The sequence below is a fragment of the Stylophora pistillata genome, chromosome 6, assembly GCF_964205215.1.
Source record: "Stylophora pistillata chromosome 6, jaStyPist1.2, whole genome shotgun sequence".
In the NCBI taxonomy this organism is placed as follows: Eukaryota; Metazoa; Cnidaria; class Anthozoa; order Scleractinia; family Pocilloporidae; genus Stylophora; species Stylophora pistillata.
The window spans coordinates 8,460,485-8,484,176 of NC_142524.1; the positions used below are offsets into that span (position 1 = coordinate 8,460,485).

At 38.2% G+C, this 23,692-nt stretch overlaps 1 protein-coding gene and 1 long non-coding RNA gene across 2 annotated transcripts; one reads left to right on the top strand and one right to left on the bottom strand.

Annotated features, from left to right (window-relative positions):
* The first annotated feature begins 9,702 nt into the window (after positions 1-9,702).
* Positions 9,703-10,184, top strand: LOC148728088 (uncharacterized). The gene is made up of 2 exons (XR_015988948.1): positions 9,703-10,026; positions 10,123-10,184. It is a non-coding gene; the product is annotated as an uncharacterized LOC148728088 (long non-coding RNA).
* A 12,807-nt stretch (positions 10,185-22,991) lies between these two features.
* LOC148728089 (uncharacterized) lies at positions 22,992-23,423 on the bottom strand. The gene has a single exon (XM_088724916.1). It carries the CDS (start codon positions 23,421-23,423, stop codon positions 22,992-22,994), a length of 432 nt encoding a protein of 143 aa, XP_088581042.1.
* Positions 23,424-23,692: the final 269 nt, after the last annotated feature.

Sequence of the window (23,692 nt, forward strand, 5' to 3'; positions counted from 1 at the left end):
ACGTATACTTTAACAATGGTAATGTGCGTGAACTTATATAGTTACACGTATTCTTCAATATAGTGCCGGCGTATTACACTTACACAAAAATGGAAACTTAACACCGCAATAAACTTCGATGCATCTAATAGTAAAGTAAGCAAATGTTCACTTATTATGCTCATGAGATTAAGGAATGCGGAGTAAAAGGTTTCAGTCACACAAAGTAGGTTTCCGGCATCAGAATGTCCGCTGACACCGTGCTCTCAATTCCTTCCCCGCCGGACTACTACGTTTACAAAATTTTAGTCAGTCCTTGCAGAATGATATGAAAAAAGCCCGCAGGGAAATCCTTCCTTCTTTGTAAGGAGTACGAAGTAAAAAGCTTCAGTTACACAAAGTAGGTTTCCGGCATCAGAATATCCACTGACACCGTGCTCTCAACTTCTTCCCCAACTAGTACAAAATATTCGTCAGTCCTTGCAGAAATATGAAAAAAAACACGCAGGGAGATCTTTCCTTCTTTCTATATCTAAAAGAAAAATAAATAGGAAACGGTCTCAAAACTTGTTTACTTTCTCAGTTCTCTTGCACTTAAGTGAAGAACAGATTTGTATAATTGTTTGAGTGGCAAGCATATCACGTACAGAGACTGCTGAATGAGCTCCTCTCAGTAAAAGTAGCTAGATGAAAAACAGCAATATAAATGCTTATTCTAGTGTTCTCGACTCTTCCTTTGGAACACTTAAAGCAAAACTATAATATTTACCTACTGACTGAGTGGGAGCGTCGGAAGGGAAAATATTTGGCCCGAGGTCATGATGTATGGACCGAGCGAAGCGAGATCAGTGCCTCATGATCATGTCCGAGATATAACCATGAAGTGTCGAAAATTTCAACCTGAATAGGACACGATTAAAGGGCACACGCAGCCACACGAGCACAAAAAAGTATGCAATGGGCACTTTTCATATACTTTTTTAAGTCAGAACAAGAAAGTTCAATTCCTTGAAAAACCCGCCTTTTTTTTTCATTCTGGTTTTCTTTAAGTTTTTACAAAAGAAAAACGTGAGGGCAGCGGGTCCGGACGACTTTTTGCGGACCGGCTCAAGTCAACCCGTCCGGCCCTGCACACGTCAGCTTTCACTATGGCTTTCTATGGAATTGCGCCATCGGGTTCGGATGGGTCATATGATAATGGGATTAATAAATTATTTGAAAACCTTCACGGTCACGGTTAGTTCCGTTTAAGAAATAAAGTAAAAAGCATATGGACTTACCTAACTTTGGCGTTCATCTTGTTCTTCAGGGTATTTTGGTGTTCTTCGCTTCTCCTGCTATTTTGCCTTGTTGTTGGTCTAGTCTGTTGTCGATTGTTCCCTTGCTGCTTTCGAACCTGAACAGCTCTGCTTAACAGTCTCATGTAATACAGGATCCAAAGAAGGAAAATCAAACATGCTGCGTTGAACAACTCCTGAGAGAAAAGCATGTCTTTCAGCACAGTTTAAAAACAGGAAGAAAGGAACCTGCACGATATTGTCTGTTTGAAGTGTTTTGTAGAGCGACTGGATTTCAAGTACGTATACTAATAAAATCTCACCTTGTCTGTCTTTAAAATAAGACAATCATAACCACAGGTCAACTTGCCTTAGTGACAAGGTTGTTTCACAACCTTGTCACTAAGGCAATGGATAAAAGGCCTGTGTTTGCGGTTTTGGGTAGAAAACGATTTGCTAAAAGAAAGTTTACTACTATCATGAAACAAAACATCTAATATCATATTATTCTTAATATAATTTTAAAATTTATTTTTCTCGAGCGAGTTCATTTGGAGTAAATTAGAAATTTCGACCTATCCACAGAGAGGGGAATCTAGAATTAAACTAAACCTAAAGCACGCGCTGAGTACAATTGTTTGGTGACATATTTTGTTTGTCGCGTCCTTGTGATTTGTTATGTCACCCCGGCTGACCTCTGTGTGCATGGACTCCTCTGGGTAGGGCTGAGATTGGCAGTGAACGAGTCTTCGGTTCTGCTAATTTTTGTGCTAATTTTTTACTATAGTTGTGGAGTTATGGCTGTACAGAGTGTAGCTTTACAAGCCTTCGGGTAGTCTTTGCGTCTACTTTGAAGACAAAACGATAACGTCGGTATTTACAGCAAGTTGAAGGGGTGCTAAACTATTTGCTGAGTAATTGCAATTGTTTTTCCCATAATATCCTTTGTTTTGCCACATCCACATTAAATTTTGCAACCGGCTGAGCTCTCTTTGCGTGAATGACACTGGCTGAGCTTCAATGATCTCTTGTGAGTGAATAAGTGAATACTTTATTAATGTGTCAAGAGATTTAGCTACCAAGCTAATTGGGGGTACAAAAAAAAAAATTCCCTATCTACAATATTTTAAAATGATATTCATATAAATAGATGCAATAAAATATAAAATCGGAGATAACACAGACAATCATACACAATCATACACAGTACCTTGTTGTGATTTACACGCTACTTAAACCTATTAAAGTTCCTAGTTAAACCTATTAAAGATGTAGATTCAAGGCTATACAAGCAGCTTGTACAGAGTGTACAGAGAGACCTTAAAGTGATCTTAGAAACGTGGTAATGATTTTTTCCCAGACTTGCTTCCTTACTCTAGAAAACTCACGAAAACCGAAACGAACGTAGGTAGTGGTAAAATGGTGGAATCAGTATTCCACTGTAGAGGCAAGTGAACTTTCCTCGTGAAAAGTGCAAAAGAAAGCAAGTTTCTAGCAATTTAACAAAAGTTCGCCTTCAATACTCAACCGGACACACAAGGAGTTGCTATCTGGGCGGGTTGGCCAGCCAAGCCACCGTTTATTTAACGCTAAGCCGATATCCTAACAGAAGTCTATTACAATTGAAGTAAACTAAATGCACCAAAGCCGGACACGAAAACCCCTAAAAACCAGCAGGTGGAAAAAACGGTGAACGTGTAGCCCCCTACCAATCCAGCGGTGCCACCCTTGGGGTTTTAGGGTATCCTATGAATGACATTTATACATAGTTACTTAAGTTACTATGCAAATACCGCTCTAAATTTATACAAGAGACGAAAACGAAGAGCTACACACGGTGAAGGCTGACCGTAGAACGCCTTGGCCAACTAACGACCTTTACTTACAAACCACGATCCCACAACTCTCCGCGTGCCTCGCAGCCACCCCCAGTCCTCCGATACGTGCCGGTAAAATATTAATTTATGCTAAGTAGGATTACCACCGGCAATTACATTTCGTAAAGGAGGGTTTCAGGTATGATTTAAGTCTACAACGGGGACATTTCACCTAGTTTTAAATTTAGTTAAAACCTCCATGTAAACATCTTCTGAATTTATATTTTACTAGGTACTTTGTTCTTTTTGTAGAAACAGGAAAATCACACTCTAGTTGTCTAGAAGTGAGCAGGTGATCAAATTAAAATGTGTTCAGGTGTTCAAGATCAAAGAAATAAAAATTGGACCGCAAAAGGAAAGGGTCTTTAAATTTTCATGAAAATACAAAAAGTATGCCAGCATTCCAGTTTAGATCGAAATCGTCGATGTGAGTGTATTTCAGTCTTTTGCGAGTCATCTCATGCCATCTTACAAAATCAATACTCAATGCACCTGCTCTCTGATGCAATTGCGTAATTTCAGTGCTTTAACACACTAAATAATTTAGTATTTTTCTAGGGATTGACCGTATTATCTCCAGAAATATTCGTTAAAAATTACAATAGGTAAAAAATCCATAAAAAAAAATAACAGATGCCGTTTACTGCCTCGATTATAATCAATGTTGAACACATTTCCCTTTGGTGCCATGTAAGACGAAAAATAGTTTACTTAAACCATTCTCAAACGTCTCCTTGTATTATTTAAAATTCAACTGAATGCACCTGCTCCCTGATGCGAATGCGTAATTTCAGTGCTTTAACACACTAAATAATTTAGTATTTTTCTAGGGATTGACCGTATTATCTCCAGAAATATTCGTTAAAAACTACAATAGGTAAAAAATCCATGAAAAATAACAGATGCCGTTTACTGCCTCGATTATAATCAATGTTGAACACATTTCCCTTTGGTGCCATGTAAGACGAAAGATAGTTTACTTAAACCATTCTGAAACGTCTCCTTGTATTATTTAAAATTCAACTGAATGCACCAGCTCCCTGATGCAAATGCGTAATTTCAGTGCTTTAACACACTAAATAATTAAGTATTTTCAGTTTCTAAGGATTGACTATATCATCTCCAGAAATATTTGTAATTACCGATAAAAAAGGGAACAAGTTAAAAATCCATGATGAATAACAGATGTCGTTTACCGCCCTCGACTACAGTCAATGTTAAACACATTTGCCTTCGGTACCATGTAAGACAAAAGACGACTCATCCTTCCCTCGTGTCTGCACAGGAAAAGAAAACAATATCACCAAAGGTCATAACTTTGGTATGCTCAACTCGACGAGAGAGACTGTTCCTTGAGATGATGGGAAAATATGATGAGGACTGTTAAACAAGCTGTACAGAAGAAAACGAAACAAAGTTCTTGTGACGACTAGAGTTTCCTCTCCAGTTTATAATAAATTGAACAACATAATACTGTATCAGCCTTGACGTTCATCGTGTTCAGTGGCGCAGTTTTTCCTCAATCGTACACTACAATATTTTCGCTTCCTCGTAGCCAGACTCTCTGTCCGTTTCTGATTAGTTCAGGTCTTCTGACGAGTGCTCGGTATCGATCAATTTCCAAGGGTTCCCTTTGGAGCACAGCTGTGTATATTTTGATCAATACATAGAGGATCATTAGCAGTAAGATGGTACAGAATAAGCTTAAAAATTCCTGTGGTATAAGAAGCTTGTTTGTTTAAGGAATGAAGAGAAGTGAATAATGAAGAAGCTACAGATGCCGCGAAATTCTGATGCAATATATCCCAAAAGTGATTTTTATTAAAATGGTGCTTATGTAAACAGCAGATTGAAGCGTACCAATTAGTGACTCGAAAGTGTTGCTGTCAAATTTTTGGATCACGTTTATCTCACTAAACAGTTGTGGCACCTGTAGCCAACGAATTAAATATATGAATCAGAAATTAAAACGTTGAAGCAACAAAGAAATGTTAGATTATCACAAAACTGTTCAAAATTGAACCGAAATTTGAGTACTGAAAGAACTATTACCAAATGTAGATACACCGAGCGCGAATTTTTTCAAATATATTTATACATAAATATAAATTCATATATATTGCTGATGCCATTGGTGCAGTGTTTTATAAGAAGCCTGTATGCGTGCCAAAGAAATAATATTCGGTTCAATTTCGAACAGTTTTCATAAAATTGGTCTATCCAATTTGCTTCCTTTTCAAACTTTTAAGCTGACACCCATTGTCACTTATTTGGTGCTATGCGGCAAGCTACAAGTGACTCCTCTATTGTCTGTCTTGTCTCCTCTTCCTTGTTTTTAACGTTTTGCAAAGGAAGCGAAATTCAAATATGGTTATTTTTCAACTAGTCATTTTTGTTTGTGCGAGGCCCCTGAGGAGGTTATTTACAAGGAGAAAAACATATTTTGTCACATGGCTCAACATAAATATATAAGAGCCATAAAAAGGAACCCTTTTTTATCAAAAATCCATCCGGCACGAAAGGACAAGATCACACTTCACTTGACGACCGAGTACCTTTCCAAACACGCAATAGTATGGTTAAACGATTCTCAGATGTCTTCGCGTATTATCTGACTCAAACTGGCCAATAAAGCATATTTAGCCAACTCACTATGATACATCAGATTTTGTTTAAAAACCCTAAACAGCTGGATTAAAATGTAAACAATATGCGTTTCCACCTCACTCATCCAGTACTAGACAACTTCTAATCAATCTGTATAATTGAAAGAAAGCTTCCTTAGCTCCAAGCTCTATACGTAGTAAGATCCCTCGATTCCATACAAACGTTTCTTGTTCAAATTCCTTCATGGACACGGTCAGGACATAGATTGAAGTAAACTCAATATGAGATAGAATTTACATTTGGCGATACTGACTTAGTCTCTTGTCTTTGTTTTTCTTTTGAAAATTAAATTTGTAAAAATCATGAAGCTTATTAAAGTTCCCGAAGTTTCCTTCAAACAAAAAAGCGTTACTCGAGTAAAAGTAGCTGCAACGTTTCAAATCGTGCTGTGTATTGAATTAAACACTAACTGTCCAAGCAATATCCTTGATCATCTGATGCCCCGGCATAAACTCCATGGCAGTTTATGGCGTTCCTAAATCAAAACTCAACTGAATGCACCAGCCTTCTCATGCAATTGCGTAATTTTAGTGCTTTAACACACTAAGTGATTTAGCATTTTTCTAAGGATTCACCATATCGTCTTCAGAAATATGCCGTTTACCCCCCTCGGTTACAATACGATACAATACAAACTTTATTGACGTTCCAATAAATGGCTTTCAATACCAATTTTACAAAACCTGAAAAATTCACAAGTAGATGTATAAATATGTTATTGATACTCAAGAAGATCTGTCCTCTTTTCAAAGTGACATAGATAAAATATCAGATGGGTGTGAGATGAACAAGATGACAATTAATACTAAGAAATGTAAGATCATGCGAATAACCAGGAAAAAGGCATCCTTAGTTGGGGAGTATAACACTGAGGGTCAACCTTTGGAATGTGTTAATGTAATTTATAAAGATTTAGGATTGTTTACTGCTAGTGGTCTCTCATGGAACCAGCAAATAGATAGAATAACTGCAAAGGCCAATAGAGTTTTAGGGTTGGTAAAAAGGACTTGTAGGGACTTAAATGATGTTGAAACCACGAGAACACTTTATTGTAGTCTTGTAAGACCCTTATTGGAATATTCATGTGAAACTTGGAACCCTTATACTAAACGTAACATTGACAAATTGGAGGCTGTTCAGCGAAGAGCTACCAGATGGATCACTAGGTCTGATGATGATTATGGTGCTAGACTATCTAAATTGAAATTGTTGCTATTATCTGATAGGAGGTTCATTAGGGATGTTACGTTTTTGTTCAATGTAATTAATGGCCATTATGACATAGACATTTCCAATAAGCTCATATTTGGTAAGGATAGAAGCATGGCTTATAATTTGAGGAAAAATGACACACAGGACCTTGTCCCAAATTTTAGCAGAACTAACGGTCTCAAATATAGAGAATCAGATAGTACTGAAACTTTTAAAAAGAATGTTTTAAATTTTATTAAGGATAAGGATAATTAGGGCATCTATTTTTATATTTCTATATAGCTTTGCTATATTAAATTTTTTTTAATTAGGGGGGGCATCCCTTGTATGGTGCGTCAGCGCTTTTGGTTGTCTCCTTCTCCACAATTTTTCCTTTTATATGGTTTTCATTACCCTTCATTGTAATTAATATTAATTGTTTGTGTATTCTTGTGGAGTGAATTTGTAATAAATAAATAAATAAATAAATAAAAACGATCATTCTTCAATCAAATTTCAACTTCAGGCTTCAATTAATAATCAATGTTAGACACATTACCCTTTGGTACCATATAAGACGAAAGATAGTTTAGTTAAACCATTCTCAAATGTCTTCACATATGAACTAAAATTCCACTGAATGCACCTGCTCCCTGATGCAATTGCGTTATTTTAGTGCTTTAACACATAAATAATTTAGTATTTGTTTAAAATTAAAGTTACGGGTGAAAAAGGGAATAAGTAAAAACTCCATGAAAAATAACAGATGCCGTTTACCACCCTCGATTACAATCTATGTCAAACACATTTCCCTTAGGTACGACGGAAGACGACTTATTCTTCCTTCGTGTCTGCACAGAAAAAAAACAACAACACCAAAAAAGGTAAGAACTTTGGTAAGTCCAACTCGACGAGATACACGGTTACTTTGAAATGATGGGACAAGTCATGAGGACAGATAAACATGCTGTGCAGAATGAAACGAAACAAAGTTGTTGTGACGACTAGAGTTTCCTCTCTAGTATTTGGTAAATTGAATAACGTACAACTTACTGTATCAGCATTGACGTTCATCGTGTTCAGTGGCGCAGTTTTTCCTCAGTCGAACACTATAATTTTCGCTTCCTCGTAGCCAGACTCCCTGTCCATTTCTGATTACTTCCGTTCTTCTTACGAGTGACCTTTTGAAAGCGTCAGTTTCACGGGGAAACAGCCTGAACGAAAATCATTTGGAAATCATAAGAGATTTGTAGGCAAAGCTCAAACATTGTTAACAAAGGTTGAGCGAATTATTGCGAGATCATATCAACGGTACCAAATATAGGGAGCTGATTCGATTCAATCTAATTTCAGTAGCCTGGATTTTTCCAGAATCAAGTATGTCTTCGCAAGTGCATACTCGTGCACTGACCTCACGGTCTCGGCTTTCTTTTCCCCACAACTTATTCCTCTCTAAACTTTACGTTATAGGAGTTTCTCCAAGGTTGCCGGATGATCCACCGAAATAGCTATACAAAAGATCATAAAACCACATACCTAACTTTGGCGTAAATCATGTTTTCGAAAGTATTTTACCGAAGTAAAAACCACGCCTTCACTTCTCATAGAATTTTGTCGATTATTCCCTTGCTGCTCTCGAACGTGATAAGCTTTGCTTGGCATCCTAATGCCGTGAATGCACTATCCAAAGAAGAAACATCGTAAATGCCACGATGAAACACTCTTGTAGGAAAAGCATGGTTTTTTGCAAGGGTTCAAGGAACTTGCTTTAAATTTTCTGTTTGGAGCGAACGGTGATACTGTCAAATGACAGTTGGAACGAGACGGAGTCAATGTTTCTAAATAAGCGATTGTTTCCACGCCCACATGGATAAATGGTATTTTTCCTCTTGAAAGATTTTGAACTCAATCAAAAGTTTTTAAAATATTTCAAGCTGACGCAAAATTGAAAGATGTCTTTCTATTAAGTCCATATTGTTTGATGAAAACACAAGATTTAAAATGCTTTGTTTCCAAATTCCGCGTCATATTACAAATGAATCGTTCAAAAGATTTTCTATTAACTTTTTACGTATTCCACTTTTGAGCGGAAATAAAAATAGCCCAACGTAAACCACCCCGCAGAGAAGTGAACAAGGAACTAAACTAGAGCTAAAGTACGACCTGAGTAATTGTTTTGTAATATCTTTTGTTTCGAGACGTCCTATTGGTTTGCTAATGTTTTAAACAAATCACAGATTATGTAAAATTACATTCATATGGCTCTTACCAATTTCCTAATACCTTTTCAACATAACCACTGATTTACATTTCGTCCCCAATGTTTACACAGTGACCAAAATTAGGGGCGGATCCAGGGTGTGGTTCGGGTGGTTCGGTTGAACCTCCTAAATTTTTCCTCAAAATTAATTGCTGGAAATCATGTTTCCGAGGGCCTAATTTTCAAATCTCCCGGGGAGCATGACCTCGGACAATTCTCCGAACCCTATTGACTAAATCCTGGATCCGCCCCAGCAAAATCCAACACAAAAGAAACTAAAAATACCGTCTCAAAGGCCATTTTCCATTACAATAAGTGTTTCATTTTACTTTGATTTACATGATTTTTTACTTCCAATTCAAATAATGGTTGTCTGGTCCTTATGATACTAACCTGCTAACGTGATAGTCACCCAAATCGATTTTATCAAGTGTAAAAACAATCAAAGATACTGTCACGTTTACGGATACGAACTCTAGTCTTTTTTACTTATGTAACTCTTCCGTTTTTAGCACAAAGACACTAAGAAACTTTCAATGACTTTCTATTTAATTTGTTAGCGCGCTTTGTTTGATTTCTGTTCCGTGACTAGCGAATATCCGCTCAAAGCTAGCTACATAAAGCACCGTTCATTTCTATTTCCCCCACGTCAAAGTGTAAGAACTAAATTCGCCTTCTATTAGCAAGTAGCTCAGTTGCAAGGAGTCACTGTAGCGAAAGCATTTAGGAGCCGAACGAAGTTTAGGAGTTCTCTACCCCGGAGTCAAGATCCGATGTAAGTTACGCTTGTAATAATCCTCATTTTTATCATTTCTAGTTTCGTAGTCTTTCGGTTTTCCTTATATCGAACCTTCATGTATCCGTTCTATAGTTTTTACCGCCTGTGCTGTACAAAGACTGCCAGCTTAAGTGAATAAAGAGTTTGATGCTGCTGCTTGTCTAAAGTTCAACACTGTGGTTATACTGGCGAACTCCGGTGCATAACACCACGTGTCTGCGGCATCGGGAACGCGACAGATACGTTAATCGAAAATGCGTTTCCATGCCTTGCGGAGCAACTGGCTTCAGTAATTCATTATCAGAAAAACACTCATCAATGGTGTTTTGTATTGCTTAATGCAATTTTAAAAAATTACTGAGGCTACCACTATACGCATTTCATTTCTATATGGGAACTTCAAAAATGGCTGGATGTGTAATCGTATCAAACAGCGCCAGCCGAGCCTCCCTTTTAACAGAAATTCTAAGAGTAGAAGTGCGTTTCAAACGTAAAAATAAAAAAGCCGCGGTCGGCGTTCTGCTCAACAATCAAAAGTTTAGCATTGGAGAAAAGTCTATAATAACCATGTAACTTTAGAAAAGCCACGCTTCAATGCATTAAGCCGATTAACCGACGCGCTCAGCCATAGATTCACTGTTGCGGATACGTTCGAATTAAATCAAAGCCTTATTCAAAAACATTCAAATTTACGTTCTTTGCAACAGAAGCCCGAAATACGGTTCAGCCATTTTTGCCAACGCTCCGATTTTCAAGCGCAGCATCTGCGTTTGTGACTTCGACCTCAGGCCAAACTCTGCAAAGTTTGGCGCGATGCATGAAAATGGCCTCCAAACTACATGCATCATCACAAATTTTATCCATCAGTTAAGTTAAATACATGTATGTTCACAAAGATAATAATTTTTACTTAAAAAAAAATAACCCTCGTGTGTTAAACAGAAAGAGCTCTTTAAACGCTTACTTGAAATGGGATAATTCAGTTTCGAGGTTATTTTGTAGAGCTAAAAACATTGGAAAAAATGTTCGTACTTACATACTGATTCATCTTCTATTATTTAGTGTCTATCCAGTATAGTATGATACGAAATAACGTTTACAGTTGAAGATTCAAACTAAAACAAATGTACCGATGTTTCTCAAGGAGAAAAGCAATCAAAGTTAAATAAAACATTCCAGTACGGTTGTACTACGAAATGAACTGTTTCCCGCCGTTTGAGTTAATTCCTCAGTCCTCGAAAAACCACGCGGGAAACACTTGCTCCACTGCAGGAAATAAAGATATTGCAGGGATTAACTAATCATCAGAAAACCCTAAATGTTTTCCTTCTTTAAAAAAAGGAATCGAATTACTTAGCTTTGGCGTTCATCGTTTTCTTCGGGGTATCTTCTATTAGTAACGACCTCAATATTTTGGTGTTCTTCACTTCTTCTGCGATTTTCCCTCGTCGCTTGTAAAGTCTGTGGTCGATTGTTTCCAGGCTGTTCTCGATCCTGAACACTTCGGCCTAACAGTCCCATGTAATATAGGGTCCAGAGGAGAAACATAAAGCATGCTGCGCTGAACCACTCTTGAGAGAAAGGCATAGTATATCTGCAAGAGTTCAAAGAACTTGCTCAAAATCGTCTAAACGGACCGTCTTGTGCCGCGACTTCCCACAATATGTATAACTTAGGATGTCGAGCCTTCTCTTCAGTAAGAAAGCAACGTTGACCCGTACAACAAGACGGAGTCAATGTTTCCAAAGAAAGAATTATATTAGACAACCAATGAACAGTGTTTTCCGGTTCGATATTTCAGAGTTAACTAACTCACGGTTTTTAAAAACAGTTGTCAGGAGATAAAATGATCTGCTCAGCAATTACAATTGTTTTGCCCCTAGCATCTTTTGTTTTGCCACGTTCTCTTTCTGCGTGAATGACACTGATCTCTTGCTGTGATCGAGTCTTTAATCTCCTTATTCATATGCTAATTAAACCTATCAAAATTGTGGAATTAACGCTTCTGAAGTAGCTCTTACAGAATGTAGCTTTATTAGCCTTCGGGCAGTCTTTGCGTCTGCTGTGAGCTACTTTGGAGACCAAACAACAACGTCGGTATTTATGGCAAGTTGAAAAGCTGCTAGGTCATAGATATAATTACATGTCTGGAAAGTCAGTAACTTTTTCTAGGAAGGTCTTAAAACTAGTATTCGGGATGTCTCTGCTTGAAGATAAAGTAGTTTGATTTTACGGACCTGTTTAATAAAATTTCCTAGATAACCCTGGTTACAATTCGAGAATTTCCGGCGTTTTTCTCTGAAAGATTGAACTCATCAGAAGTTTTCAAAATATTTCAAGCAATCGAAATTGAAAAGTCCTGGTATAATGCTTGATGCTAAATAATTCGGAAAAAAAGACATGATAAGTAAACACTTCATCCTAGAAACCAATAAACAACATTACAGAATTATTATGATTTTTACTGGTTCCTAGGCCGCCGTTATCGCCAAAGATTTATGCAATTGAAACGATCCAGATTGAAAGATAATTGAGCGCTTACTGAGCACAAATTAAACAATAATTGACACTGCTGTCAATAATTGTCAATAATCACAAATTAAACAATAATTAACACTGCTGTCTTATACTGTCGTCTTATTTAATCAGTGAGAAATGAGTATGTCTTAAAGCTGCTGGGAGTCGTTTTTTCACTTGTTTAATTTAGGTGCAGCTGGAAAAATGCTATTTGTCAGATTGATTAAAAGTTATGCTGTACTGTTCAGCCAGCATACAAGTAGTTCCATCTCTGCCAGTAGACCTTTTAAAAGGAAATCATTTTGGACAACCATGCTTCAAATTCACGAATTGTTTCGCCTTTTCTGTGTGATTGTGCTGCTGATGATCTTGTTTTTCCTGATCAAATGGAAGGAACTTTCCCCACGAGGGAACCGGGGAATGATAATGAACATCCTGGATCTGTGTGAAGACGGGAGTTCAGTGAACAGAAACAGAGAGAGAAGATAGGCAGAAGAGCGTGAAAATCATAGTATTCGACCAAAGAGAAATTAACTCACCGAACACGATGAACGGTAAGACTGAGTAATGGTTGCTTTTTCAAGTTGTTTTATTGTTCTATTGTAGAGTTCAATGTGTACATGCCAGAAGGCAGCTTTACAAACCTTTGTGCTGTCTTGGGTCTACTTTAAAGACGAAAGAGCTGCAGCGTCGGTATTTAACGCAAGTTGAAGGCAGGTTGAAAGGGTGCTAAGTTATCTGCTGAGTAATTACAATTGATTTGCTCTGAACATCTTTTGTTTCGCCACGCCGATCCTCGTGATTTGCCAATGTTCCAACCGGTTGATCTCTGTCTTCGTGTATGACACTGGCCGGGTTTTAATGGTCTCTAACTGTGGTCAAGTCTTTTGTTCCCTTAATTTATATGCTAATTAAACCTATTGAGGTTGTGGAGTTAAGGCTGTACAAGTAGCTTTTACAGATTGTAGCTTCATTATTTCTGCTTGAAGATGAGTAGTTTGATTTTTACTGACCTATCTGATAAAATTTCTTCGACAACCCTGGTTACAATTCGAGAATTTCCGGTTTTTTTTTCCAAAGATTTTGAACTCATCAGAAGTTTTCAAAATATCTCAAGCACTCGAAATTGAAATTCCTGGTATAAAACTTGATGGTAAATAATTCTGGTAAATAATTCTGGTAAAAAAAAAAGATATGATAAATGAGCGCTTCATCCTAGAAACCAGCAAACAACATTATTGAATTATCAAACAAAACGAATATATGAAATTCATATATCTGAACTGCGGTTATAGAAATGTATTTGTGCACGATCCTCGCAGTAAAGAGCACTATTTAAGCAATAGTGAAAATCAGACCAGAAAAAATTCAGGCCTGCACGGGATTCGAACCACTGACCTCTGCGAACCACTGACCTCTTCTATAACCGCTTTCATATATATGAATTTCACATATTCGTTGTGTTCGATTTATCATCTTACGGGTTTATGTCGGACTAATTTGATGACCTGCTCCCAGTTGGCTCGTTAGCTCAATTGGTAGAGCGCTGCACTAGTATCGCAGAGGTCAGTGGTTCGAATCCCGAACAGGCCTGAATTTTTGGTAGGTACTTGGTGAAATCCTTCATACATGCATCAATACAGAAGAACATATGGGAATACATGGTCATGATTTGCATTCATTAACAGACATTAAGGATTACACCAAGTACTTACCGAATTTTTTCAGGTCTGATTTTCACTATTGCTTAAATACTGCTCTTTACTGCGAGGATCGTGCACAAATACGTTTCTATAACCACATCTCACTTCTCTCAAACTTTAATAGAATCTTTGAAAGATTGATGTATGTACGTCTTAAATCTTACTTATGCAAGACAGATATTCTTGTTTCATCTCAATATGGCTTTAGAGAGAAACACTCCACCCAGCATGCAACGCTAGATATAATCCACACTATTCAAAACAACATGGATAATAAGTTGTATACCTGTGGCATCTTTATAGACTTAAAGAATGCATTCGACGCAGTGAATCATGAAATTCTTCTGCAGAAACTACATCATTACGGAATAAGAGGAATAGTCAACAACTGGTTCTCTTCTTATCTTAAATTGCGTTCGCAGACAACGAACATTGGCCCCTATATTTCGGAAAAGGCTCCGATTGATTGCGGCGTTCCTCAAGGCTCTGTTACTGTTTTTGTTGTATATAAATGACATAACAAATTGTTTGGATAAGTTCAAGTTTTATTTATTCGCAGATGACACCAGTATCTTGTATGGTAGTAAAAACCTTAAATCCCAAGAATTAGAAGTAAACGTTGAGCTAACCAAGCTTTGTGAGTGGCTGACAGCAAACAAATTAACTCTAAATGCTAAGAAATCCAATTATGTGATATTTCGAAATTATAGAAAGAAGCTATCTTTCCAACCGACGATAAATATCTTTGACATCGATAAAATGTCACATTCACCATTAGAATGCAAGGATTATGTAAAATATTTTGGCATACTCATTGACAAGAATCTTAACTGGAAAACTCATATTGATCTCATTGCTCTAAAAATTAGCAAATCTATTGGTATGATAGCTAAACTAAGACACTTTGTACCCCTTTCTATCATTGTCAAGTTATATGTCTCTTATTCTCCCCTACCTTACTTATGGAATTAGCTCGTGGGGTCAAGCGTCACAGTAAACTTTGGGTAAGTTTCTTCTCCTTCAGAAGCGGGTAATTCGTTTAATTAACTTTTCTCCAGAGTGTGAACATGCTATTCCTTTTTTTATTAATCTTAATATCCTGCCTGTTCATTTTCTTTATGTCGAATCTGTTTCTTGTTTAATGTATGATATTCCAAATAAACTAGCTGCTCCCCGTATTCAAAATCTATTTACCTGTCTCAGACATACATTCCTACAACACCAGATCGGCAACTACCAACAAATTTTATGTTATGTCTTCTCGTCTGGAACGACTTAAAAATTCTTTTTCCCACTGTGGCGTGCAGCTATGGAATGCCTTACCTGACAGTATTAAAAAATCTGCCCATAGAAATTTATTTAAAAAACAAATATATGAATTACTTATTAACATCTTCAAACAACAGAACTTGTATCTTACACCATCGTCAATTCTTGAAATAATTAAAAATTTGTAAACCCCATCAATCCTCTAGCTACGACCAGTATAGCGAAGTCTCTTCCTATTTTCCTGTTATTATTATCATTTAAGTTAATTTACTATTTTAATTTTAATTTATTATTTATTGTAATTTGAACTACTGTTTTTATTAGTGTAATCTGAACTGCCAATTGCATTTCGAAATCTTTGTAAGTACCAGTGATAAGCCTAACTTAATTATACCTACCCGCCTCGACTAGTTTTTAACTAATTGTGGTTAGGCATTTCTCAAATTGTAATTGTTGTAAATCAATAAATTGTTGTTGTTGTTGTTGTAGAACAACTCAGTTTGTGGTCAGTCGTAATCAGTTTCACTCGTTCTTAAAGCACGCGCGGTAAAGAAAATAGAAGTCATTATTATTTGAGTCACTTCACCGGTTAGAAACAGAGAGCTTGCAGACAAGGAATCCATTGGAGGGTTTTTCAACCGTCTGTTTATGTAGGGTTTACAGAGGAGCTGATTTTTTCGCTGGTGCTCCAATGGACGTTCAAAGTTTCGGGTTCAATTTGGTTCACAATAACAGTAACGATGAACTGGTAATCTTTCGCCCCGTATTATACACTGCACGGTCAATCGACGATTGATAGGTTCACTCTCCGATAAGTTTTATCCCTAAATTGTAGGACAAACTGAGTGAAGCGTTAATTCAAAATGCATATGACGCGAAATTTCTCCCGGTGATTGATTCTTTCAAACATAAAATTATCGAAAACTGGTTTAAATTTGACAAACAATATTCATGTTACTTTCTTCCCTCAGTGTATTTGCCAGGCTGTTGTCAGAGCAACTTTGCCCGAATTAAGCCGAACAAAGCGACGCATATTTACTCAATGGCTGGCCGAAATCATAGTTATGCCGAAATTAACACGGTCCTTCTGTACGAATTTAAGCATTTTGCCCTTAAAGTGGGATCGAAATGGAAAGCATGCATCGAAATACCCGGTGTATATAACGAAATCATTCAACTTTGATTGTTCGGCAGTCCAGCTTCACAATATCGTCCTCCTTTAGTTCGCTGCTTTCCTCTTGTTCTCCGCCATGTCTGGTCTTGCGTCAAATCAACTGACGTCACAAAAAAAGTCACATGGCTTTTTGGCCGTGCGTCCTTGCCACAATTTTCAGGCCAAAAGAGCGGTATTTCTGAACTCAAGAAAGCGTCTCAACAAATTTTTAGACCTCAGAATAGTTTTATTACACATACCAAAGGAACAAAAACCGGGGAAAACTATTACGTGTCATATGTACTTCAATTAATATTTCGTTCTTTCCAGAATCATCAACCATCAAATAATGGAGCAGGACTTTTTATATCGAGTGCTAGAAACATTTAATAAAAACTTCTGATGAGTTCGAGGTATTTCGGAAGAAAGACTGGAAAACTCTCGAATTGTAACTATGGTTATCGAAGAAATTTTCTAAGACAGGTTAGCAAAGTCGAAATATGTGAAGGTGTAGTCTGATCGTCCGGGTGAGTGTAGTCCTGAGAAGGACTGTTGTCGGTGGCAGTGACTGACGTTTCGACAACCTGTGCGGAAGTCATCATCAGAGTCAAGTGAATGATTGTTGTCAGTAGAATGTTCTTATTCCAGTTCGTGTGAAATGATCGGTTAGTTTTGCCGTGATGTTATTGGCTGTAAGACTCAAGTGACGTAAGTCGGTCGTGATTGGTCTGTTTCGGTCTGTCGGTAAAGTTAGGTTGTTCTTTTTCGGTCGTTTGTGATGTTTATGTCGTGAATGAGTCGTTTGTATGGGGCGGGTAGTTGTTGACATCTGTTTAGGGGAGTCTGTTCTAAGTTAGTAAACCAGCTTTCCAGAGTCAGTCGTTGAAAATAGTCAGTGCTGTAGGTTAGGCATTGCGCAGAGTCCCAGTCAATGTTGTGGTTGGTAAGTCGATGGTTTTCAGCAATGTGATTGCTGACATCACCTTTCCTCGTCGCCCGTCTGTGTTCAGTCAGTCTTGTTGTGAGGTTTCTGCCAGTCTCACCGATGTAGGAGGCTTGGCAGTCGGAACAATTGATCTTATAAATCGTTCCCTGTCTGTTCCTCGGTTCGTCTTTGTCTTTAACGTTGGTTAGTAACTGACGTAGTGTGGTGATGGGTTTGTGGGCGACGCGGATATTGAAGGGTAGTAAGATGCGCGAGATGTTTTCAGACATGCCTTTTATGTACGGTATGGTTGCTGTTGTCGTAGGGGTTGCGGTGTCGTTTGTTTCGGTAGTGGTAGTGGGTCGGTGAGTGTTTCGTCGGATGAAGTCTTTGTTGTAGTTTTTCTTCGTAAAAACACGGTGAAGGTATTTGTTCTTGTCGGATAAGCTGTCTGTCGAGTCACATACTAGTTGTGCGCGTCGTGTTAGAGTTCTGATAGTTGTGGCTTTGTGTGATGTAGGGTTGTAGGATGACTCGTCTAGTAATCTGTCGGTGTGTGTCGGTTTCCTGTAAACTGTCGTTCGTAATGAGTTGTCGTTGTGGCTTACCAGGCAGTCTAGAAAACGCCCTGCCACTTGTATTAAATTTTGACGCTATTGTTTTCTAATAAAAATAGACGCAAAAGCCCCGGCAAAGCTACGAGAACTTTCTACAAGCTCATTGCTACCATATTTGATCATTTGCTGATTCGCTTGATAGGCCAAAACAGTTTTCTTTTGCTAACCGGCCCGTAATCCAATGCAATCAGCTGCGCGTGGACTACTTGCAAAATCATTGTATTAAACTTCGCTCAGAAATAGCCAGAAACCATCTTATCTTATTTCTCAGTCATCTCAGATGATTTCAAAGCATTTCCATCATGGAAACACAAGAAAATACCTAGGAGAATTCGAAATTAAAGTGGTTTAAACTGTAATGGTGTGAAACAAGCACTGAAACTCGACGGGAAAAACCCTTCAGTATATCTGCATCTGTCAAGGCCAACCAAGGGCAATCCATCATGTCACCGGTTGTCATCGATCAGTTTATAGCTTGAGGCTAAACTGACAACCCGTGGCAAGATTGATTGCTGAAAGTGAAAAACATAAATCTGCTTAACAAAAATTAACCGGATAGGATATAAGGTTTGTGCTAAAGTCTATTTATGCCTCCTTACAATCTAGAAAAGTTATGACCGGCTTTTACAATCAATAGAAAGCTACCTATACACAGTAACACCTCACTTAGTGGGTCAATGGACTCCATGTCAGTTTTCTTCAAAGTATCCTTTAATAAGTAACTGATGATATTTAAAACTAAATCTCTTCAACCGTTTCTCTCCAGAAATGATCGTCTTCACATTGCATATACATTAGCAAAACTACAACGAAAATACAAGAACAATAAAATTCCATTGAACGTTTTTCACCCTTAAGCTTCACACGGATTTCTGAGTACCGGAAGGCGACTTACAATCCTACCTACAAGGGAAAAAGTTAACAAGAAAAGGTTCAGAGACTTTATTTCCAAGTCACATGCAAGAAAGTTACAAGGCCAAATTACTGAGGAAGGCTGGACGTAATCAGTAGAAAAAAATGAAAGAGAACCGCTTTACAATTATTTTAAGCTTATCTATCCGACTGAAAAAGGAAAAACAAAAACAAAACAGAAAAAAGTTAGAAAAATACTGTACCAATCCTGAGGTTCATCATGTTCAATGGGATGGTTTCTCCTTGGTACGCGGACACTGTGATCATCGCTCTGCCTCGTCCATCTTCTCTCTCCGTGTCTGCATAACTCCGCACTTCTCAGTGATGCGCGATATTCATTATTGGCAATTTGTTCGCTCCTCCGCTGTTTCATTTCCACTTTCATTAATAAATACAGCACCATGAACAGTGCAACGGCACAAAGCAGGCTGAGAAAGTCTTGAAAGAAAGGCATGGTTGTCGAAAGACCTCGGTAGTGACGGAACAAACTGTATGCTGGGCTCTACACTGTGGAGTGCTCACACGTCCCCAATTTTAAGAGGTCAGGTTTTAAGTAGGCCGAGTCGAATTTGAATAAATAAATTAGGTAAACAAAAAACTCAGGCACAGCCAATTACATATCCCGGCCAAAGTCTGTAGCCTAAAGCTAGATAGTATTGGTCACTTATCATGAAATAATTAACCTAAGAATGCAAGTACAGAAGCGGAAATATGTACGGTCCGGCCCGAATAATATCAAAATGTTTTCAGGTTTCGTATCTCTGTGGCATTTTTGTTATGCGACTTTTCTGGTGTACTCCCAACGTCCCGCGTTGGTAATCACGCCAGTAAAATGATCTTCAAAATGTAACAAAAAATAGATGGCTGGCAGGGATACATAACAAGCATGCTCTAATCGAGAACAAAAGGGCAGTATATCTTATTTTTAAACACATTACACTTCGCGATGTGCCTTTAAGCCTGAGCACCATCAACAGTACAATGGCACAAAGCAGGCTGAGAAAGTCTTGAAATGTAGGCATGGTTGTCTGAAAAATACGGCCTTTGGAGCGGTCGGCTCTGAAGCAGAAACGGAACACGCCGTATATATGTTGGAACGCTCTGTCAATAGTTTGCCTTGCCTGAACTACAAGTCACACTCGAATTCCGACCCGCAAGTATCTCACTAGCTCTTTAATAATCATGACTACGAACACCACAAAAATCCATCTTATGCCACTTAACTCATAATATATTATATCATGCATTGGAGTAGCCTTTTAATAGCTTTTGTAAACAATACGTTCGTATGGGAAGTTGACCTGCCAAGTGACTCTAAGCAGTTAGTCTAGTCAAACAGGAGACACGTCGCCATTCAAATCTCAAGTCAGCAAATGGCTGTGAACATTTTAATGATACACGTGCTGAATTATTGTCCTGCTCAAAAACAAAAGTATATAGGCAGCGGAGAAGAGTCAATTTTAAGACAGGCCACTGTTAAATACATCAGGCCTGCGATAAAACACACGAATGTGTACGACAATCCAGCAATTTAACAATTTATGTTTACAAAGCTGTTTACAAAGATAATACCGTTTGATAAAACCCTTGTGTCAATACGAATTAACTTTTACAGCTGAAATTAAAATGCCGACTCAAACAAATGTACCAATGTTTCTCGAGGAAAAAAGTCAATCAAAGTTTGCTAAGAAAATTAGACTAGCACGGTTGTACCACGAAATGAATTAATTGTGTCCTAAATTAAACATCATCTCTTCCACTGAATATTCCTCAGTCTTCAAAGAACCATAAAAACACACAGGACCACTTCCTTGCATATATAAGGCCTGGTTTTTTAATTCACACGAATTTAATTCCAGCAATTTTCTTCGACAGTAAAGCGACGTCTAAAACGAATTGAATTCGTCTGGCAAATTAAATTCGTCCTAGACGTTTTATCTGTGTGCCCCAGACGGATAAAACGTCTGAAATGCGTGTCAGTTTTATACGTCGCTTTTCAGTCGCATCGAAGTAAATGCATACATTATTTTTCGACGACATAAATTATTCCACCGGTTAATTTTGAGCCCGCGCTTACAGTTTTCACCTGCATGGCATGGGTAAGGGAAGAAGAGTTCCCGCGAAAATAGAAAACATGGCGACTGCTGGAGTCCTTTTCCGAAAAACGTTGAGTCAGACTTGTTGCTCATGCGAGGCTAAAACGAAATACAGTTGTATTTCATGTGACAGACCTGTATGTGTTCGTCTGGAATGTTCTTTGGCTGAACTGGATGAAGACGCGAAGGGATGGGAGCCGGGGAAGCGAGTTGGGTACTGTCTTCCTTGTGCAAGAATTTATACACGAACATCCACTCCTCGGAGCCCAGAAGCATCTATCTTAGTAAATTTGGTAGATGAAACATATTCGCTATCAAAACGTCCCTCTTCTTCTCCCACTTGCTGTAGTAATAAACATAATAAAGCCAGCAGTCGAAGCTTGAATTTTCGTCTTACTACTACAAGCGTTGACATCTGAAAAGACAAATTCCTACGCCTTCGCCTCGCCAGAGCAATCTTTAGCATTAATGCCTCTCTGAACGCTGCCATGTTGTTTTTGGAAGTTCTCCGCCGATCAAAGTGCGGATCTTTGCGTGCGGATCTTTGCGGATCTTTCCGTGCGGATCTTTGCGTTGGACTATAGAAAAGCCTTCGATCTGATAGATCACAGCCTCTCGCTATCGAAACTCTCGACCTACAACATCAACCCTTAAATCATTAATTGGATAATAGCCTTTCTTAAAGATAGGAAACAAAGGGTCAAACTTGCACATTATTGTCTCTCAGAGTGGGGATCGGTCCGAGCAGGAGTACCGCAGGGAAAAAAATTGGGACCGTGGATATTCTTGGTTATGATAAACGATTTGAAAGTACCATCAGCCAATGATTGTATAAATGATGTAGATGACAAGACAATGTATGAAATCATAAGCAAGGGTGGTCCTAGCAATGCTCAGTCTATGATAAACGAAGTAGCCACCTGGTCAACACTCAACTCGTTTCAACTCCATACGAAAAAATGTAATGAGCTAAGAGTTTCCTTTGTGCGCTCCCCTCCTTCCTACGATCTCATAGAAATTAATGGCTTTAAGGGTAGTGCCGTTAGTGTCGTAAAAGTACTGGGTGTGTATTTTCAAGACAACCTCAAGTGGAACACTCACGTTACTGAGACGATTAAAAAGGCCGCTAAGCGCCTTCACTTTTTAACTCAGTTAAAGCGAGCTAGGGTACCATCACCAGAATTAGTAAATTTTTATGTTGCTTGTATTCAGTCTGTCTTACTTTATAGATGTCAGGTCTACCATTATAGTCTCCCCAATTATTTGAGCTTAAGTTTAGAGCGTGTCCAAAAGAGAGCCTTGAAAATTATATACGGTTATGGTAATCATTATAGAGAAGTGCTTCAGATGGCAGAGCTGAAAACCCTAAGGGATCGGAGAGAAGACCTTTGCTTAAAAACTCTTTAACAACATCGTCTCCAATCCCTTGGATTGTTTGTACCACTTACTGCCTTTCGATAACCGAGATCAACTTATGGAGTTACGACGACGCAGACCATTTAGAGTTTCCTTTAAAACAAATCGGTTCAGAGATACTTTCATTCCAGCAAGCGCAAGGCATTTTAACTAACATTTATTACAACTGTATATGTAGATTAGTTCCCTTTTAGGTTTGATTTTAGTGTATAGTTCTATTACATAATTTGTACACCTTTGCAATTTAGCTTCCAGCTGCTATTAAGGTATTCTTCTCAATAAACGTCTATCTATCTATCTATCTATCTATCTATCTATCTATCTATCCATCCATCTATCTATCTATCTATCTATCTATCTAAGTGGTGCTTCTACCTCTGGGATGTTGCTATGCCATTTGTGGAGCAGAAAGCCACCTTCCTTCATTATCTTGCTTGATTCTTCCTTCAACTTCAACAATTCTTCCTTCTGTCCGCCACCTGATTGCATGTCGTCTACGTAAGTGATCTTCAACAATTCAACTGTAGTAGTAGGATACTTGTCTGCATACTGGCTTACATGCTTCTGAAGTGTAGCCCCCAGAATGTATGGGCTCGGCCCTGATCCAAATATTACTCTCGTAAAGCGATACTGTAGAACAGTTCTTGAGTTAAGATTCTCGTACCATAGGAGACGTAGCGCATCTCTGTCCTTAGGATCGACTTTAATTTGGAGAAAGGCCTTCTGTATGTCATCTGTGATACACAAAAAGTTGAGACGGTTCCGCAGAAGGATGGCAAAGATCATGGGCTGAAGGGGGTGTCCAACTTTCAAACAGTCATCTAGTGATTGCGCTTGAGAGTCTGGCTTTGCTGAGTAATCATACACTATCCTCTTTTTGGTAGATTCTGCCTAGTCACGAATGACAGGTTGGTGGGGAATGTAATGAATGACCACCCCCGTGGGAATTTCTGGTACTAGTTCCAAGATCCGCTGCTCTAACTGTTGTTCCATTACTTCATGACACTCATCGAGCCTCTACATTCTCTCCAGTTTTCTTGTTTTCCTTCTCGGCC

Coding starts and splice junctions, on each gene's coding strand:
- LOC148728089 (XM_088724916.1), bottom strand. CDS start 23,423: ATGATCTTTGCCATCCTTCTGCGGAACCGTCTCAACTTTTTGTGTATC.